This window comes from Bremia lactucae, assembly GCF_004359215.1.
Source record: "Bremia lactucae strain SF5 chromosome Unknown BlacSF5_NotPlaced_200_SHOA01000120.1_2678225bp, whole genome shotgun sequence".
Taxonomy (NCBI): Eukaryota; Oomycota; class Peronosporomycetes; order Peronosporales; family Peronosporaceae; genus Bremia; species Bremia lactucae.
This window is the reverse complement of record NW_027152213.1, coordinates 1239529-1251226: the sequence shown is the minus strand read 5'-3', so window position 1 is coordinate 1251226 and position 11698 is coordinate 1239529. Positions and strand designations below refer to the sequence as shown.

The following is an 11698-nucleotide window of genomic DNA, read 5'->3' as shown; positions in this document are numbered from 1 at the left end:
AGTGTCTCTTGTTCTATCTTTGTAAATGCTAACTTAATTATAATCTAATACTAAACATGTAATTGAATTCTTATCTCTATCGTATCTGTAACTCTCTTTTTGATTACTCCTACAGCTGATTAGTCTGCGGAATAAATAGATATAATGGTCTATACCTATTTATGGATAAGAATTCTGAGCATTACTATATAAAGTAATATCCTGCAAATATTATGTACCTTTTAGATAATATATTAATTAACAGCCTTTAAGTGTTAATTTCATGTAACGATACACCCCGTTGCAAATTCCCTTTTTAATGTGCAATCTAAATTATGTAGGCTGTATTAGTACATACGACATTATATGTATTTTCCAAATCTTGTAAAATGAATATTGAAGTTGTACATTATACCAAAAGTTAGCTGCTGCATGGGGAAAATATACGTACAACATCCGGGTCTTGGATACAGATAGAAACTTTCTCGTAACGCGCAAAGCACTCAGCAAATTGAATACAGTCATCGCACATGACTCGGTCAACAACAATCGTAATGCGCTGCCAGTGCTTTTGCCTCACCTTCAGAGATATTTGCCGCGCTGCCAGCTTCTCTCGGATGTCAATGAGTTTTTGCTTTTCCGCATGACACCAGTAGAAAAAGAAACTTCGACTATTAAGCATCGATGATTTCACAACGCCACTTTTGTTGTGCTCGACGATGTAGGTATGGCCTATCATTTCGACGGTGGCAGCGACCGCCAAGCTCAAATTCATCTGAGGTAGGAAACCTACTTCAGTGCCAAATGCACCAAACCCACTGCGAGTCCGTCCTTCCAATAATTGATTGAGCAGAGCTTCATCAGGTGTGTTATTTGTACCCTGTTCATTGCAAAACTCATCATTCGCACATCCATCTCGGAGCTTGGCAAAACTGATGGAGGCCTTGGGCGACGTTGTAAATTGCGCCGAATTTGGTTGCTGGCTTAGAAAATTTAGGTATTGGGTGACTTTTTCCACCTGCTCGGAATGCGTCAGCTCAAAGAAGGTCGCAGCCTCTGTTTCTGACAAATAGTCCTTGAAGCTAAAATACCGCGGCGCGTCTGCAGCGGCGTCATGGGCAAAATGCATGAACGATAATTGATACTTGCAAAATGGATTATTTTGTGACAATCTTCACAGTGTTTGCATAAATAAGCAAGAATATAGGTCCAAAAACTAAACTATTTGAAATGACACGATTTAGATTTTGTCAAAGTGTAAATTTTAGAAATGACCTATTTCATTGAGCCAGCTTTAAATATTTCTAACTAGTGCAAACTTCAACTTGCTGCCCCTTAGAGCAAATAAAGCTTCATTTTACAATCTAGTGAGCTTCACTCCGTTCAGATATGCCGAGCAAATGCGTTGGAATCGCTCGCGAGGTATACAACAAATGGGAGCGTCGTGCACCACTCACGCCTTCCCACGTCAAGGAATTGGTATCCCATGGCGTGCAGGTGCTGGTGCAGCCATCGACAACCCGCGTCTTTTCGGACGAGCAATACATTCGCGCTGGTGCCACTTTGTCCGATGACTTAGGGACGGCCAACGTCATTGTAGGCATTAAACAGGTACCTGTATCCGCAATGCTGGAAGACAAAGCGTATCTTTTCTTTAGTCATACGATAAAGGCCCAGCCCGAGAACATGGCGATGCTGGATACCGTGCTGCAGCGTCGTGTCTCGCTTATTGATTACGAGTGTATTACAAAAGAGAATGGTGAACGCCTTATCGCATTTGGAGGCAATGCGGGCCGAGCAGGGATGATTGCAGGCTTTCGAGGCCTTGGAGAACGTCTAATTAATATGGGTATCTCTTCACCCTTTGTTAACGTAGCTTCGGCCTATATGTACGCAGACTTGGCGCATGCGAAAGATGCAGTCAAATCGGCCGGAACGAGTATTTCTACTGATGGATTGCCAAATGCCTTAGCACCGATGGTATTCGCCTTTACGGGAAATGGCAATGCATCGAAAGGAGCACAGGAGATTTTTAAACTCATGCCACACGCGATGGTGCATCCTTCTGAGATTTCGACGCTTCCAAAGGATAAGCGGCTTCTTTATGGTACAGTCATTGACCATCCTCATTTCTTTGTAAAATCTCGCGAAGAGATCGATTGCAAGACGATGCGAGACCATTACTACCAAAATCCTCATCAATACGATCCCATTTTCCATGAAAAGATACTTCCGTACACTTCAATGCTTGTAAATTGTATGTATTGGGATGAACGATTTCCTCGATTAGTCACGCGGCAGCAGATAAGGGAGCTTCGCAAGACTGGAAACCACAAATTGTTAGGTATTGCCGATATTTCGTGTGATATTGGTGGAGGCATCGAGTTTTTGGAGCGGGCTACTGAAATTGAGCGTCCATTTGCTCTGTATGACGTTCTGGAAGGTAAAATGCGTGAAGATGGAGATAGCCGAGGTCTAGAAGGCGAGGACGGGATCATGATGATGGGCATCGATATTTTGCCGAGTGAATTGGCACGTGAGTCAAGTCAGCAATTCGGTGACCGCTTAGTGGGCTACGTCGAGTTACTGTCGACCGCTGCTTCGTCCAGTATACCACTCCATGAGCGAGAAGAGCTACCTGTTGAACTTCGTAATGCTTGCATCGCTACTAAGGGTGCACTTACGCCCAAGTACGAATATATTCACCGTATGCGCGCTGAGCGTGATCGAAGCAAACATTATAAATTTTTGAATGCGCAAGACCAAGTTGCTGGAAGTACTTGCATTCTGGTGGGAGGGCACCTTTTTGATACGGGGTTGATCAATCAGGTATTGAATCTTATTGAAGAACATGACGGAGGATTTTACCTTGTAGACTGCCAAGTACGTCCAAATGTTGGCAATGAAGGCGTAAGTAATAGATCCATGTCTAACGTCATCGTGCAAATCAGTATGAAAAATCGCGAAGCACTGGATACGATTATTGCAAAGATCATGGCCCTAGCAGCACTAATGTCAGGCGCAAATGCAACGGTCACTGAATTACCCGATTTATGTGGCACTGATTACTCTAAAACGCGCAGTGCTGTTGTAAGAAAGGATGCAGCTGCACACACAACTGTTAACGTATCAGTTCTAAGCCCAAAAAAGCGACAAATTGTGTGCTTTGGCGCTGGTTTGGTAGCGTCTCCACTGGTGGAGTATTTGTCTCGTGAGCAAGGTAATGAGATCAATGTGGTATCAGGGATTGACAGCGAAGCAAAGGAAATGTTGCGTAAAATTCCTCGCCGAAATATTCGATCTCAAGTCTTAAATGTCGCTGTAGATGCTGCTGGTGTCAACAAATTATGCGCAGAAGCCGATTGCGTTGTTTCATTACTCCCGGCGGCCATGCACACGACAATTGCGTTGCACTGCATACAACACGCGACACCTCTCGTAACGGCTAGCTATGTATCCCCTGAAATGATGAAATTGAACGACAAGGCAAAAGATGCCGACATTCCGATTCTTTGTGAAATTGGTCTTGACCCTGGAATGGACCATATGAGTGCGATGAAAGTAATTGACGAAGTGAAGGCACATTCTGGAAAAATTGTGACTTTTTCGTCTGTATGTGGCGGACTACCGGCTCCTGAGGCAGCAGATAACGCCATCGGGTACAAATTTAGCTGGAGTCCGCGTGGCGTGCTCACGGCAGCTTTGAATGCAGCCCGATATCGCAAAGATGGCAACGTTATCAATGTGGCAGGTGAAGACTTGCTTAACAGTAGTGAATGTGTGACATTTTTGCCAGCATTCAACATTGAGCAAATTCCAAATCGAGATTCGCTTCCTTATGGCGATATTTATGGCATTTCAGAAGCTCATAGTTTATATCGCGGCACCCTGCGGTACGGTGGTTGTTGTCAAATTTTGTATCAGCTGCGCAAGCTTGGCCTGTTCGATACGGAATTTTCAGAATCCATTCCCGCCACGTGGCCAGATCTTCTAAATCGACTGGGTCGCCAAGAGCTTTCCAAGGACGCTCACGAATTTCTATTGTGGCTTGGTGTCTTTGATGCATCAACTCCAGTGGTCAAAGCCTCTTCCATTCTCGATGCATTCTGTGCTTTACTCCAAGAAAAGCTGGCGTATCAACCTGGAGAACGCGACATGGCCATCATGCACCATGAGTTCGGAATTGAATACGAGAATGGTAAAAAGGAGAAACGCACGTCTACGTTTGTAGGGTATGGTTCAGAAAAGGGCGATACGATTATGGCAAAAACTGTTGGTTTAAGCGCTGCTATTGGTGTACAATTGATTTTGCAAGACGCCATTCAGGGTCGTGGGGTGCTGACCCCCACAACTCCTGACATTTACGTCCCAGCTCTTGCACGTCTGGAGGTTGAAGGTGTACGTTTTATCGAAAAATCATTTCCACAATATTAAATGTGGGGAGGCGAGCGTCCCTGTCGTTTCCAATCTTTCGTAATGATGCTATGATTTAAAGAACTCTCGACGGACTCCAGTCAACTTTTTGTTGCTGATAAATTCCGTATGCGTAATATGTCTTCTTGAGAAACCCGTATTAGAATGGTCGTGGTAAAAAAAAACTTTCGAACGTGAGCTAGCCTACCACCAGCCTGCACGGACGGGTAACCTGTTGCTCGAGTGAGGCATGCGCATCTTAATTATATGTGGCGTTTGCAAAGTCGCATGTCGATGTGCGGCTCTTTTCGTTTTCATTCAACTTTCACAAAAGCTTGTTGGGACGTAAGAATGGAATTACCACCGGCAGGCTTTCCTTATCTCATGTAAATAAAGTTTGAGACGCATTAGATTTCTTTAAGCTTTCGTGGCTTCGTTAAGCAAAGCATTATCCTTACTATAGGCTTTTTAAAATGGTCGAGTCCTTAGTCGTTTGTTTTCACATAACTACGATTAGATAGCTGCCTCAGTTGTATTATTCGACCGCCGGCAATGAATGTACAGATACAGTGATCGCGCCAGTCACGATAGATTATTCCGCTCTATACCGTTTATGCAAAGCTTCGGAATCAACACGAAGTTGATCCGAGTCGTTTCATCTTTCTCAGCGATCAAATCTTCATTAATACAGTCATCCTTTCCAGCTCGAATTCAATCAGCTTCGCTCTATCAAGACACATGATAAAAAGTGTGCGCATCGCCTTCTCCATAAGCGTCTTTTTTGTTGCTGTAACTTAATCGTGTGTATTCTATGGGGGCATCAGGTAATATTGCACAAAGCTCTAGCTTAAGAATTAGCGCTTTGTTGTCACTCACTTCATGCACAGGGTTGGACACTTGGCGCAAGTAAGATCGCCATTCTAAATGTATTTTTCTCCGCTTCGTGGTGCTCGTCAGCATTCGCATTGGTCACAACGTTTCTCGCTCTTGTTTTTCTCCAATCCATATCTTGTTAAACAGCTCTCACTACTTTGCTCTGTTGATTCGATTGTAAGTAATAGTCCGCTGACACCAACACTTTATATTATCGCACGACGAGATTAAGTGCTCTGCAGCTAAGGCATCTCTCCAATTGAAATTTTGTTTGCTTAGTCTTATTTCAATCACATTTCGGTTGTAGACCTGTCGGATAACTTCCAGTACTTGGTTGCATCGAGAAAGCTTGCAACGTAGCGTTATCAGCTGCAATAAATGATCAATTGACACGATTTCAATGTCAAGCTCGTACGAGAGAGAGTCACATTTGACAGATTCACACGTGTTAAACTAATTCTATTTTTATAATTTGCATTATTGCTGTCTCCATTATTGCATCTTTAATAATACAACAATGATGCGTCATTAGGCGTTTTCCCACAAAATAGACCACCGAATTTGTATTCTTTTTTCATTAGCTAAATTACTGCCTGTTTAGCTGGTGGCATTGGGCTTATATATATGGTATATAGCTTTTCATCTGAGAGATTATTATTAAAAATCTCATTTACACCTTAAATCGTTTTCTCCACGACACCAAATTTTCAAATTTTCCGTAGAATGAAAATATGCAAGGAAATCTCCTTTAACTGCTGCGATGCTTATGATGTGGTCGTCTTGCAACGCCTTATTACTGCAGCTAGGTCACGGGTATTCCTTCCGTGCCAATTAGGAGCTTTGAGGTTGGCTACTGCTGACGAAAGGCTCAGTCGCAGAAATTGGCTCGACTGGAGGTGAATTAGCACTTATGCCCGCGATTATTTCAGATATTTCATCGCTATTTTGCTGCATATCCGCCAAATTTTCCTCGCTGAGTCCAACTTTTGTAATTTCAATTTTTGTAGCGACGGTTGGAGCTTCAAATTCATTTACTAGCGGTTGAACTGAAAAGTCCAAGGAACTAAAAGTATGATCCTGATCGAGTTCAGGATTCTGTCGAAATGGTGGAGGGCCAGCAGGTGGCAATGGCGGCTCTTCTGACTGAGCTAGGTCAGCTAAGTCATGATACTTGACATCTTCCATTGTCTCCACTTCGCCGTTTATTGTCTCCAATAAAGATACCACATCGTGTTCGCTTAGAGGTTTGTTGCGCATTGAGCTCTCATGTAATCTCTTACGATCGTCGTTACTCGCTATATCTTCGTCAACAGTATTAACTTTATGTGGACTATCCTTTTTAAGGTAGAAATCAGCTCGCTCTGCCGCAGTCGGAAAGATTAACGTCGAAGCAGCAACTGCTTTTCGTGCCTTGCGCGGCGTTCTCTTCTCATAATGCGTGGCAAAGTCTGGAAATTTATCGACCACGTCATCACGCTCCGTGATTCCAATTTCATTTAAACTGGACCAAAACGTTTTCTTGGTCGCTTCTAACTCATCTAGCTCACTCTTGCCCTCTTCTAGATCGAGTTCTAGCCGCTTTACATCATTTTGCAAGGCCTCTTTCTTGTCGCCCGCAGCTTGTATATATTCCGCTCGTTTTTGTTCCAATTCTCCCATACCAGTTGTCATCTGCTGCTCCTTTATTCCGAGCTTGTGCATCGTCTCACGCAACAAAATTCGGTTTTTAAATTCACAGTTCGGATTCTGACAGCGGTCCGTGTGAGCCTCAACATCGTGCCAAATACGGCACATTTCGTTCTTGCATGGCGTCGAGCTACTGCACATTTGTGCGCGAATCTTGTGACATGTACGTCCGCATACTTTCCCAGGTGGAGGATTACACAGTAAAGCGTCTACAAATTGAATCGACTTTTGCAGTCGTTCTTTAAAAACTTTGGTATCAGAGTCAGTGCGTCGATCGGGGTAGCACAGCTCACCAATAGCGTCTGAGAAGGACAAGAGTGAATCGTCATCATCTTCTTTTCCTCGTTCCTGCCTTGTATTTGTCTTGCTCGCTGACTTGGCTTTCTTTTTTACAGCTTTTCCATAAACGTCTCCCTCGGAGTTTTCATTGACGACATTTCTCGTAGCTCGTCGAGGTCTCTTAGCGTGTTGCACATGCGCTTTGGTGACACGCTTCCGACCAGAAACACTTTTTGCAGAAGTAGCAAGGTCCTCGGCAGTTTCCATTCGAGCTGAAGCAGACCCTCGCTTTATCTTTCTCTTGGTTGTCGCACGTTCGACACTGCTGCTGCACGTATCTGGCGAGGTGGCTGTGCGACGGTGGAACCACATTTTTTTGGTCACCACTGAGTTAAGCACGCGGCCCGTAGCGCCGCTATGGCAAGCTAAAATAATGCGGTCCATCTGTTCCTCAAAGTCTGATGACGTCTCCATGTGTTGCTGAATGTAGTCGACCAAACGGCGGCATGAGTTGTAATATTCGTCATAATCGCCGCCTTCTCTTGTACATACTGCCCCCGAAAGCTGAGAGTTTTGGCACACATCAGCCACAGTATCAGCAACACTTTTCTGTAGCGATTGCAACAGCGCTCCCTGGAGCTCGACGATGGTGAAACCCGCGCGGCGCGACTTCGTCGCACGCTCCTCCATCATTTTTTTTGATGTCCTTAAATTAAAAAGTTTGAAGCTCATTATGAGAGTATTTTCAATATTATTTTTATCTCATTTTTCTTTTTGAATGAAGGTACGGGAATGGAAATTAAAAATCAATCAATTGCGTGTCGCCAGTGGCATCGATTTCAGCTTCAATGTAGCTTGTTGTGGTATGAGGAAGATACGATGCTGCATTGTAAAGAGCCCAGGAGCGGGAAAGTCCGTCGTCCATCTTGGTAACTACTAATTTTTTTAGTGCGTCATTTTTGTCAATGACGGCTTGATTCACCAGCAGCAGAGAGAGCCACGGGTTGGAGATATCGCCGGTCGTCACAATTGTTTCTTTTGAGAGAATGTCATCCCATTCCTCCTTAATAAATGCCGTTGATCGTACTAAACCGTTAATTGGTGAAACTGGAATCATCTGGATGCCATGGATGCAATACTTTTCAGCGCTAAACCATGTCGCATAGTCTGCCTTGTTATCAAAAAAGATGCCCGTCACGTGGTTTGGGACAAACTGACGCGGATGGATTGTATTGCCCGACGTCATGAGAAAGTAAGTTCGCACTGCGCGCGCGTTAAGACGGAGCATGAGACTACCCAAGTCTTCGACCGCCTTGTTACCAGAAACTTGTCCCCAGAGTTTCATGCCATAGTAGAAATTCACGTCCTCTGATGTGCTCTCCTGATCTTTACCATCAGCCATGGCAGTCACACCATGGGAGTACGAATGACCCAAAAACCAAGAAAAATAGCGGAACTTTGGAAAGTACGTGTCCTCGGCACTCGGATTTGCTACATCACGAAGCATCGTCCATACCATGGTGTCAAGTTGCGCCATTCCTGACCACAAGGGGTCGAGCTTTTTCAAAATAGCTGATGCAGTCACCCAATAGCCGTAGTGGTAATGGTGGTCATTATAGACTCCATTGCCAAAATCGACCTGGATATTCTTCGATGAAAAGACTAAATTTGTTACGATGCCCTTGTACGTCGTCTCGTAGACCAAAGGCTCGCTAAAACTATTGAATATAAATGGGCTTATTAGTTCTTCCAGCTTGTCGAGACAGTATTGAAGTAGTCTCTTGTCACCATTCACCACCGCATTGTCAGCTGCCATGAGGCATAACGACGCGTATTTTTGAAACAATTTTCCGCTAAAGTACCAACTTGCTCCATCTAGAATCCACTCACTGTAAATATCGTGTGCGAGAATGGGAAGCAACTGAATCTTCGACAAGGCTTTAGCCGACAATTTCTTGGCCGGATAGAAGTCAACCTCCTCATCTGCTTCCTTTTCCGTCATAGTCCAGCGTCCAGATGTCGTCACTTGGGCAACCATGTCACCACGTGTGCTCGAGTGGAGTACAATGGCATCTGGGCTGTCTATTGTCGTAGCCTGACTTAAAACTTCTAGTTGATGTGGTAGTGCAAAATGCAATAGACCTTTCTTGTCACACGTCGCTCCTTCGGTATTCCAATTTAATGAGTAGCTCGTTCGAGAGTGTACTGACAAGTCACCACTTTGAACTACACACGACGCGTAGTCGTCGTAAAGATCAAAATTGTCAGCATTCTCGGGTAGAATTGCCATTCGAATTGTTCCTGTGTAAACCGCTTTGCTTATCAGAGCATGTCTCGTTTTATCGATGGAGAACGAAACGCTTGAGTCGATTATATATATGACCCAAGTCTGTTTGTTCGAAAGGTGAACCACATACTTGCCGGGTGTTGAGCTGTCAAGCAGTGTCATGGTGTATTTGGACACAATACGGGGTGTCAACTCCTTGTATGTTGCAGATACAAATGCCATTCCTTGCACCAGCGCCGAATTCATACAACTTATGCTGCCCCCTACACACATCCGCACTGTAACGCTTGTGTCGCTGAATGAATACACCTCGTACTCTGGTTTACGTGACTTGAATTCTGTGGCTGACAGCGTTAAATCGTTTTGGAATTCATGCCAATAGTACTTGACAACCCCATTGACCTCATCTGCCATTTGACGATACGAATAGGAGTAACAAGCTTGTACTCCAAATGGTGCTTTGACAGGAAGCTTAATTGCGTACGGATTGGCCCACACGGGGAAAGCGACGGCACCAGCGTCAATTGTAGTGGTGTGAATAAGATTCCCCCACCATTCGTTTGTAGGTATCGGTTTTGTTAGCAGCTCGGCATCAACATTGATGATTGGGGCAAGCTCAGCTAATTGGTCTTTCGATTGAAAGAGAGCCTCGGATGGTGCTTTCGTGTCGAATGGAGCAAGGTAATTAGAGTATACACTCTCTGCTTTGATTAAATCTCCTGCATCGTGCACCTCGAGCCGCTTCGCATGGACAATTGAAATCAAGAGTATAAAGACCCTTAACAGAATCAATAGTTGGAGGACGCTCGCCATGTTTAAGGAATTTGACGAAATGAATCACTTCGTGACGAATAAATTCATGTAGATTTTGCTGGCCGAAAAAAGCGATCTTTGCTGTTTGCATTGATTATATTGTGACGAATACAATTTATGAGGCTTTTTATTGAATGAGATCTTTCTATTTTGTTCGTTCGTATTGCGACAGTGTAAGATTAAGATCTCAAAGGCTTTGTGCGAGCTGTCAGACACAGAGCACTAGAATTCTACTTACCTATAAATAGTGACCCTTTTTCCGAAAGTGCGGGGATCGGAAAATCTTCAGCAGGCTTCCGAAGGAAGCGGCTACCCAGATTTATTAAGTATTATTTATGTTGCGAAACACCCTATAATATATATTATTACGTATTTGAGTAATAATCAAGGAGAATACGGATTATTATCTTTATTCTGAATTATGCCAATACCACCAAACACGGTAAGATTGTCGTGGCAACGTGACAATTCTGTTCATTGGTTAATTTAAGTCTTTGAATCAACCCCGCCAATCGCTGGTAGACGCGCGAATGGGTGATGGCAATGAGTCGCGATTTATGATTGTAATGAATATATTAAGTCAGTCAAAAGAAAATAACAACACGTAGGAACCTAATTATATAATGGCAGTTCTACTTTTCCCGATACCAAAGATTTCTTGGTACAGTTGAACCACTCTTTTTTTGAAAGTATGGGGACCGGCCATGTCTGATCGAAAGAGACGATATGCTAATAATTACCGAAACATTTAATCAATGGATCAACAAAATAGAACAGCCGCATCGAGAGGGAGAAAGGAGAAGGATTGCTATGATAGAAGAGGGAAGTAATGATGCTTGACTGAATAATACATTCTGCATTTTTCTGTCTTCTTGCCAACCTAAGAGCATTCTGCATTTCAAAACCCGTCGCTGCTAACTGGCTTCTATGTGCAGGTGACCTGATCACAACAAAGGCTGCCAAAAATAATTTAGAGCTGGAGAGGACTTTCCGCGTTTTACGAATGGATGGCTTACAAGATTCCACCAGCGCCACAACATCTAATCGCGCCAACGACACGGCAAAAGAGTTTTGCCGGATATGAAGGCGATTTAGGTAGAATACGTCAGCACGGGCGCAAAGCCATTTAAAACATGAGCGAGACAGGCGCTAGCAAGCTGACAGCTCACTGGCAGAAAAAGTAAATTTAAGGCCATAAAACAGCAAGGACCACATCACAGTAACTATCTGCGCAAAAGCTGATGGCTCAGAAAAGCTACCGCTGTGGGTGATTGGCAAACGTTTAAGCCTCGCTGCTTTAAAAAGTTAACCAAGAAGTGTAGGGCTGCAAACATTATGTCAACAGCAAAGCGTGATTAACGCTTAATG

At 43.8% G+C, this 11698-nt stretch overlaps 4 protein-coding genes across 4 annotated transcripts; 1 reads left to right on the top strand and 3 right to left on the bottom strand.

Annotated features, from left to right (window-relative positions):
• Positions 1-400: 400 nt before the first annotated feature.
• Positions 401-1108, bottom strand: CCR75_000643 (uncharacterized protein; the record flags this gene model as incomplete). The annotated part of the gene is made up of 1 exon (XM_067958749.1): positions 401-1108. One exon carries the CDS (start codon positions 1106-1108, stop codon positions 401-403), a length of 708 nt encoding a protein of 235 aa, XP_067814582.1.
• Positions 1109-1368: 260 nt separating this feature from the next.
• On the top strand, positions 1369-4413 carry CCR75_000644 (uncharacterized protein; the record flags this gene model as incomplete). The annotated part of the gene is made up of 1 exon (XM_067958750.1): positions 1369-4413. The coding sequence occupies one exon, from the start codon at positions 1369-1371 to the stop codon at positions 4411-4413; it is 3045 nt and encodes a 1014-aa protein (XP_067814722.1).
• Positions 4414-6096: 1683 nt separating this feature from the next.
• CCR75_000645 (uncharacterized protein) lies at positions 6097-7923 on the bottom strand (the record flags this gene model as incomplete). The annotated part of the gene is made up of 1 exon (XM_067958751.1): positions 6097-7923. One exon carries the CDS (start codon positions 7921-7923, stop codon positions 6097-6099), a length of 1827 nt encoding a protein of 608 aa, XP_067814721.1.
• A 106-nt stretch (positions 7924-8029) lies between these two features.
• Positions 8030-10330, bottom strand: CCR75_000646 (uncharacterized protein; the record flags this gene model as incomplete). Its single annotated transcript, XM_067958752.1, has 1 exon — positions 8030-10330. The coding sequence occupies one exon, from the start codon at positions 10328-10330 to the stop codon at positions 8030-8032; it is 2301 nt and encodes a 766-aa protein (XP_067814572.1).
• Between the last annotated feature and the right edge of the window lie 1368 nt (positions 10331-11698).